The sequence below is a fragment of the Zonotrichia albicollis genome, chromosome 32, assembly GCF_047830755.1.
Source record: "Zonotrichia albicollis isolate bZonAlb1 chromosome 32, bZonAlb1.hap1, whole genome shotgun sequence".
NCBI classification, from domain to species: domain Eukaryota; kingdom Metazoa; phylum Chordata; class Aves; order Passeriformes; family Passerellidae; genus Zonotrichia; species Zonotrichia albicollis.
In genome coordinates this window covers 2,592,029-2,600,556 of record NC_133850.1, presented here as the reverse complement: position 1 = coordinate 2,600,556, position 8,528 = coordinate 2,592,029, and the positions used below count along the sequence as shown (strand labels likewise).

The 8,528-nt window shown below is 63.0% G+C and overlaps 1 protein-coding gene across 1 annotated transcript; it reads left to right on the top strand.

The window, feature by feature from the left end:
- Position 1: 1 nt before the first annotated feature.
- Positions 2 to 7,419, top strand: LOC141725999 (acrosin-like). Its single transcript, XM_074530167.1, has 5 exons — positions 2 to 133; positions 1,427 to 1,606; positions 2,355 to 2,605; positions 3,677 to 3,807; positions 6,600 to 7,419. Exons 1-5 carry the CDS (start codon positions 66 to 68, stop codon positions 6,924 to 6,926), a joined length of 957 nt encoding a protein of 318 aa, XP_074386268.1. The 5' UTR covers positions 2 to 65; the 3' UTR covers positions 6,927 to 7,419.
- The last annotated feature ends 1,109 nt before the right edge of the window (positions 7,420 to 8,528 follow it).

Below are 8,528 nucleotides of genomic sequence, written 5' to 3'. Positions count from 1 at the left end.
GGACCCTCGGGGCCGGGGCGGAGCCGGGGGAGCCTCGGGCGCTGCCGCTGTGCCCTGGCCCAGCCATGGCTCCGCTCTGGCTCCTGCTGCTCCTGCTGGCCGCGCCCGCCCGCGCCACCTGGGACTCGTGCGAGTGGGTGACACCCCCGCGTCACCTGAGGGTCCCCGAGGTCACCTGAGGGTCCCTGAGGGTGTCCCGAGGGTCCCTAAGGTCACCTGAGTGTCCCCGAGGGTCCCCAAGGTCACCTGAGGGTCCCCGAGGTCACCTGAGGGTCCCCTGAGTCCCCCAAAGGTCCCCAAGGTCCCCTGAGGGTGTCCCGAGGTCACCTGAGGGTGTCCCCAGGGTCTCCAAGGTCCCCCAGGTCACCTGAGGGTCCCCTGAGTCCCCTGAGTGTCCCCAAGGTCCCCGAGGTCCCTGAGGTCATCTGAGGGTCCCTTGAGTGTCCCCAAGGTCTCCAAGGTCCCCGAGGTCACCGCAGCCCAGGGGGTGTCACAGCCCCGTGCCCGGCTCTGGCACCACCAAGGGGACACGTGAGACACTGGGGGGTTCCTGTCCTTGTCCCTGTCCCCGTGTCGAGGTGTCCCTGTGTCCCTGTCCAGTGTCACGGTTCCTGTGTCCCTGTCCCCGTGTCCCTGTCACTGTCCCGATGTCAGAGTGTCACTGTCCCCATGTTGCAGTGTCACTGTCCCTGCGTCCCCGTGTCCCCGTTCCTGTCACAGCCCAGGGCTGGCACAGCCGGTCAGGCAGAGCCGGTGGGCACAGCCACTTCCCCGGGGGATGTCCCTGTCCCCGTGTCACCATCCCTGTCCCTGTCCCCGTGTCACCATCCCTGTCCCTGTCCCTGTCCTGGTGTCAGGTGTCCCTGTCCCGTGTCGCGGTCCCAGTCCCTGCTCCTGTCCTTCTGTCCCCATGGCTGTCCCTGTGTCCCTCTGTCCCTGTCCCCATGGCTGTCCCTGTCCCTTTGTCCCCATCCCTGTCCCCTCTGTTGCTGTCCCTCTGTACCCGTCCCTGTCTCCATCCCTGTCTCTGTCCCCATTGCAGTCCCTGTCCCTGTGTCCCTCTGTCCCTGTCCTCATCCCTGTCCCTTTGTCCCTGTGTCTCTGTCCCCTCTGTCCCTGTTCCTGTCCCTCTGTCTGCATCCCTGTACCCATCCCTGTCCCCACATCTGTCCGTGTCCCCACATCTGTCCGTGTCCTGATGTCTGTCCCTGTCCCCATCCCTGTCCCTGTCCCCATCCCTGTCCCCACGTCTGTCCCTGTCCCCATGTCTGTCTGTCCCTGTCCCCATCCCTGTCCCTGTCCCCACATCTATTCTTCTCCCCATATCTGTCCGTGTCCCCATCCCTGTCCGTGTCCCCATCCCTGTCCCTGTCCCCATCCCTGTCCCCACATCTGTCCGTGTCCCACGTCTGTCCGTCCCCCCCAGCGGAACGTGCGGTCTCCAGCCCATGGCCGAGGAGTTCGGCGGCGGCTCCGGGCCGGTTCCCGGGGCCTGGCCGGGGCTGGCGAGCATCCAGGACCCGCTGCGGGCCGGCAGCGGCCACGTCTGCGGCGGGAGCCTGATCGCGCCCGGCTGGCTGCTGACCGCGGCGCGCTGCCTGCCCCGGTGAGACCGGCTGGGACCGGAACAGACCCGGGATAGGCTGGGGTGGGCTGGGGTGGGACCGGGATAGACCCGGGATGGGCCTGATCGCGCCCGGCTGGCTGCTGACCGCGGCGCGCTGCCTGCCCCGGTGAGCCGGGATAGACCCGGGTGGGAGCGGGATAGGCTGGGATGGACTGGGGTGGGCTGGGGTGGGACCGGGATAGGGCTGGGATGGGCACGGGATCGCGCCCGGCTGGCTGCTGACCGCGGCGCGCTGCCGGTCCCGGTGAGCGGGGATAGACCCAGGTGGGACCGGGATAGACCCGGGATGGGCTGGGATGGGACCAGGATGGCCCCAGGATAGCCCTGGAATGGAACGGGATGGGCTGGGATGGCCTCAGGGAGCTCTGGGATGGCCCTGGGATGATCCGGGATGATTTTGGATGCTCTGGGATGATCTGGGATGGCCCCAGGATGGCCTCGGGATGGCCCCGGGAAGCCCCGGGATGATCCATGCTGCCCTCCCTCCTCCGTTACCCCCGGTGTCCCGGGCAGTCCCAGCTCCCCCTCACCGTGCCCGGTGCTCCCGGTTGCTCTCAGCCGCCCCTCACGGTGCCCGGAGGTCTCAGCAGCCCCTCCGTTACCCCCGGTGGTCCCGGTTGGTCCCGGCTCCCCTCACGGTGTCCCGGTTGCTCTCAGCTCCCACTCACGGTGCCCCCGGTACTCCCGGTTGCTCTCAGCTCCCCTGACGGTGTCCCGGTGTCCCCAGGAACGTCACCGCCTGCCGGGTGGTGCTGGGCGCCGCCGACCTGAGCGACCCCGGGCCCGAGGCTCAGGTGCGGCGGGTGCGGCGGGCGCGGCTGCACCCGGGGCTGGACGTGGCGCTGCTGCAGCTGCAGCCGCCGGCGCGGTGCAGCGACTTCGTGCAGCTGGGCTGCGTCAGCCGCGCCGGGCAGCAGCGGGGCACCGAGGGCATCGGGCCGTGCTACACCGCGGGCTGGGCACCGCTGGCGGGCACAGGTGAGAAACGGGGGGCACAGGTGGGCACAGGTGTGTCTGAGGTGTGTCTGAGATGGGCACAGGTGAGTGCCAGGTGTGTCTGAGATGGGCAGCAGGGCACCGAGGGCATCGGGCCCTGGTACACAGCGGAGTGGGCACTGCTGGCGGGCACAGGTGAGAAACGGGGGGCACAGGTGGGCACAGGTGTGTCTGAGGTGTGTCTGAGATGGGCACAGGTGAGTGCCAGGTGTGTCTGAGATGGGCAGCGGGGCACCGAGGGCATCGGGCCGTGCTACACTGCGGGATGGGCACCGCTGGCGGGCACAGGTGAGTGCCAGGTGGGGCTGAGGTGTCTGAGCTGGGCACAGGTGAATGCCAGGTGTGTCTGAGCTGGGCACAGGGCAGTGCCAGGTGTGTCTGAGCTGGGGCTGGGCTGCCCTGGCAGGCAGAGGTGAGTGCCTGCCCTGCTGGCTATATCCCTGAGTGCCAGGGGAGGATAAGATGGGCACAGGTGATCCCCAGGTGTGTCTGAGGTGGGCACAGGTGAGTGCCAGGTGTGTCTGAGCTGGACACAGGGCAGTGCCAGGTGTGTCTGAGGTGGGCACAGGTGAGTGCCAGCTGTGCCTCTGTGTCAGGTTAAGATCCCATCATGGTCTCAGGTCTGTCCTGAGGGTGGGCTGGGGTCCCTGGGATGGGGGCTGGGGTCCCACAGAAGACACAGGTGTGTCCCAGGTGTGCCCAGGTGTGCCCAGGTGTACCCAGGTGTGCCCAGGTGTATCCCAGGTGTACCCCAGGAGTGCCCAGGTGTGCCCCGGCTTATCCCAGGTGTCCCCAGGCATACCCAGGAGTGCCCCAGGTATCCCCAGGTGTATCCCAGGTGTGCCCAGGTGTGCCCAGGGTGTGTCCCAAGGGTGCCAGGTGTCCCCAGGTGTGCCCAGCTGTACCCAGGTGTGTCCAGGTGTATCCCAAGTGTGTCTCAGGCGTACCCAGGTGTGCCCAGGGTGTGTCCCAAGGGTGCCAGGTGTCCCCAGGTGTGCCCAGGTGTCCCCAGCTGTGCCCGGTTCTGGCTCTCACGCCCGGCCCCGCCCCCAGCCCCGCCCCGGGAGGTGATGCGGGAGGCGCAGGTGCGGCTGCTCCCGCCCGAGCTCTGCGACAGCGCCGGGAGCGCGGCCCCGGCCCAGGTGTGCGCGGAGCACCCGCGGGGCGGCTCCGACACCTGCCAGGTGAGCCCGGCCCCGAGCCCCGCCCCCGAGCCCCGCCCCGTTCCCGCTCCCCACCTGGGTCCCGTGTCCCGGTGCCAATCCCTGTGCCAGTTCCAATCCCAATCCCAGTCCCGGTCTCTGTCCTGATCCCGGTCCTAATCCCAATCCCAGTCCTGACCCTGGTGCCAGTTCCAATCCCAGTCCTAGTCCTGATCCCAATCTTGATCCCAGTCCTAATCCCAGTCCCATTTCCAATCCAATCCAATCCCAATCCCGGTGCCAGTACCAATCCCAATCCTGATCCCCATCCCAATCCTGATCCCAGTCCTAATCCCAGTCCCAGTCCCGGTCCCAATCCCCATCCCGAACCCAGTCCCAATCCCTATCCCAATCCCAGTCCCTGTCCTGATCCCGGTCCTAATCCCAATCCTGATCCTGATCCCGGTGCCAGTTCCAATCTCAATCCCAGTCCCAATCCCAATGCTGATTCCAGTCCTAATCCCAGTCCCAACTCTGGTCCCGACCCCCATCCCAATCCCGGTGCCAGTTCCAATCCCAATCCCAGTCCCGATCGCAATCCCAGTCCCAGTCCTGATCCCAATCCTGATCCTCATCCCCATCCCGATCCCGGTGCCAGTTCCAATCCCAATCCCAATCCCCATCCCGATCCTGATCCCAGCCCCAGCCCCAGTCCCGATCCCCATCCCAGTCCCGGTGCCAATCTCAATGCCAGTCCCAGTCCCTGTCCTGATCCTGGTGCCAATCCCAAACCCGATCCCAATCCTGATTCCGGTCCTAATCCCAATCCCAGTCCCGATTCCCATCCCAGTCCCGGTGCCAGTCCCGATGCCGCTCCAGGTTCTGGTCCTGATCCCGATCCTGGTGCCAATCCCAATCCTGGTTCTGGTCCTGATCCCGATCCCGATCCCAATCCCAGTCCCAGAGCCAATCCCGATCCCAATCTTGATTCCACTCCCGATCGTGACCCCGCCCCCTTTCTGTGTCCTGCGGCTGCCGTCCCAGTCCCGATCCCAATCCCAGCCCCGATCCCAATCCCAGCCCCGATTCCAATCCCGATCCTGGTGCCAGTGTTGATGCCAGCCCCCTTCCCGTTCCCATTCCTGCTCCCCGCCCAAGTCCCGTGTCCCGGGGCTGCCATCCCGATCCTGGTGCCAATCCCGGTGCCAGTTCCAATCTCAATCCTAATCCCAATCCTGATTCCAGCCCTAATCCCAGTCCCAGCTCTGGTCCTGATCCCCATCCCGATTCCAGTGCCAGTTGCAATCCCAATCCCAGACCCAATTCCAGTCCTGATCCCAGTTCTAATCCCAGTCCTGGTCCCGATCCCCATCCCGATCCCAGTCCCGGTGCCAATCTTGATCTCGTTCCCATTCCCATTCCCTGCCTGAGTCCTGTGTCCCAGGGCTGCCATCCCGATCCCCGTTCCAATCCCGGTGCCAGTTCCAATTCCAATCCCAATCTCGATCCCAATCCTGATTCCAGTCCTAATCCCGGTTCCAGCTCCGGTCCTGATCCCCATCCCAATCTTGGAGCCAGTTGCAATCCCAATCCCGATCCTGATCCTGGTGCCAGTTCCAATCCCAATCCCAGTCCCGATCGCAATCCCAGTCCCAGTCCTGATCCCAATCCTGATCCTCATCCCCATCCCGATCCCGGTGCCAGTTCCAATCCCAATCCCAATCCCCATCCCGATCCTGATCCCAGCCCCAGCCCCAGTCCCGATCCCCATCCCAGTCCCGGTGCCAATCTCAATGCCAGTCCCAGTCCCTGTCCTGATCCTGGTGCCAATCCCAAACCCGATCCCAATCCTGATTCCGGTCCTAATCCCAATCCCAGTCCCGATCCCAATCCCAGTCCCGGTGCCAGTCCCGATGCCGCTCCAGGTTCCGGTCCTGATCCTGGTGCCAATCCCAATCCTGGTTCTGGTCCCGATCCCGATCCCGATCCCAATCCTAATCCCAGTCCCAGAGCCAATCCCGATCCCAATCTTGATTCCACTCCCGATCGTGATCCCGCCCCCTTTCTGTGTCCCGGGGCTGCCGTCCCAGTCCCGATCCCAATCCCGGCCCCGATTCCAATCCCGATCCCTGTGCCAATCCCGATCCCGGTGCCAATGTTGATGCCAGCCCCATTCCCGTTCCCATTCCCGCTCCCCGCCCAAGTCCCGTGTCCCGGGGCTGCCATCCCGATCCCTGTGCCAATCCCGGTGCCAGTTCCAATCCCAATCCTGATCCCAATCCTGATCCCGATCCTAATCCCAATCGCAATCCTGATCCCAGTCCCGGTGCCAATCTCAATCCCGCTTCCGATCCCTCTCCCGATCCTGATCCCGATGTCAGTCCCAATCCTGGTTCCAGTCCCGTTCCCGGTCCTGATCCCAGCCCCAGTCCCGATCCCGTTCCCGATCCCCACCCGTGTCCCGGGCTGCCCCTCTGCCTCCCTTCCTTCCCTTCCCTTCCCTTCCCTTCCCTTCCCTTCCCTTCCCTTCCCTTCCCTTCCTTCCCTTCCCTTCCCTTCCCTTCCCTTCCCTTCCCTTCCCTTCCCTTCCCTTCCCTTCCCTTCCCTTCCCTTCCCTTCCCCTTCCCTTCCCTTCCCTTCCCTTCCCTTCCCTTCCCTTCCCTTCCCTTCCCTTCCTTCCCTTCCCTTCCCTTCCCTTCCCTTCCCTTCCCTTCCCTTCCCTTCCCTTCCCTTCCCTTCCCTTCCCTTCCCTTCCCTTCCCTTCCCTTCCCTTCCCTTCCCTTCCCTTCCCTTCCCTTCCCTTCCCTTTACCCTCCCGTCCCTCTCCCGGTCAGGGTGACCCGGGCGCGCCCCTCGTGTGCCGGTTCCGGGGCTCGGGCCCGTTCTGGCTCCTCGGTGTCACCGCCAGCGGCCGCGGCTGCGTCTTCACGCCGGCCTGGCTCTTCAGCCGCTGGATCCTGCGGCAGCTGGAGAGCCCCGAGCCCATCGACACCTTCGCGAGCACCGGCAGCAGCACCGGCAGCAGCACCGGGGGCAACGGGAGCACCGAGAGCAGCGGCGGGAGCGGCCCGGAGCTCGAAGAGCCGAACGCGGTGCTGCTGCGGTTCTTCTCCGTGATGCGGGACTTGATCCGCTTCCTGCGGGACACCGCGGGCGGCTGAGGGCGCGGGAGCGACCGGGACACCGGGGCGGGGCTGCCGGTGTACCGGGGCAGGAGTGCCGGTGTACCGGGACGGGAGTGACCGGGACACCGGGGCGGGGCTGCCGGTGTACCGGGATGGGAATTCCCTCCCGGGATGGAAATTCCCCGTGTACCGGGATGGGAATTCCCTCCCGGTGTGCCAGGATGGGAATTCTTTCCCGGAGGAGTACTCCCGGTATCCCAGGACAGGAATTCCCTCCCGGATGGGCATTCCCGGTGTCCCAGGATGTGAATTCCCTCCCGGGACGGGAATTCAGGGTGTACCGGGACAGGAATTCCCTCTCGGTGTGCCGGGACGGGCGTGCCCGGTGTGCCAGGACCGGAATTCCATCCCGGATGAGCACTCCCGGTGTCCCGGGACAGGAATTCCCTCCCGGTGTCCCGGGCCTCGCCCGCTCCGTGCCCAGCCCGAGGAGCGGCCCCGCCCCCCCGGCTCTAATTTGAATAAAATCCCGCATTTTGCTCATTCCTGATTTCCTCATTCCCATTTTGCCCATTCTGGATTTGCTCATTCCCGTTTCCCCCATCCCCGTTTGGCCTGTTCCTGTTTTTCTCATTCCCATTTTCCCCATCACCGATTTGCTCATTCCATTTTTGCCCATTCCCGTTTTGCTCACTGCCGTTTTGCTTGTTCCTGTTTTGCTCATTCCCGTTTTGCCCAGTCCCATTTTCTTCATTCCCATTTTGCTCATTCCTGTTTTCCCCATCCCCGTTTTCCTCATTTCTGTTTTGCTCATTGCCATTTTCCCCATGCCTGTTTTGCTCATTCACATTTTGCCATTTTCTTCATTCCCATTTTGCCCATTCCTGATTTGCTCATTCCCATTTTTCCCATCCCCATTTTTTCTTGTTCCCGTTTTGCCCATTCCTGTTTTGTTCATCCCTGTTTTGTTCATCCCAGTTTTGCCCATTCCTATTTCGCTCATTCCCGTTTTTCTCATCCCGGTTTTTTCCATTCCTGTTTTGCCCATCCCCGTTTTTCTCATCCTCATTTTGCCCATTCCTGTTTTCCCGTTTTCTTCATTCCCGTTTTGCCCATTCCCGATTTGCTCATTCCTGTTTTTCCCATCCCCATTTTGCCCATTCCCGTTTTCCCCGTTTTCTTCATTCCCATTTTGCCCATTCCTGATTTGCTTATCCTCGTTTTGCCCATTCCCGTTTTACCCATTCCCCGTTTTTCCCATCCCCATTTTTCCCATTACCGTTTTGCTCATTCCCATTTTGCTCGTCCCCATTTTGCCCATTCCCATTTTTCCCATCCCCATTTCGCCCATTCCTGTTTTGCTCATTCCCATATTTCCCATTCCCATTTTGCTCATCCCCATTTTGTTCTTCCCCGTTTTGCTTGTTCCCATTTTGCCCATCCCCATTTTTCTCATCCCCGTTTTCCCCATGCCTGTTTTGCCCATTCCCATTTTGCCCATTCCTGTTTCGCTCGTTCCCGTTTTTCTCATCCCAGTTTTGCCCATTCCTGTTTTTCTCATTCCTGTTTTTCCCATCCCCATTTTTCCCATTCCCAATTTCCTCATTCCCAATTTGCCCATTCCCATTTTGCCCATTC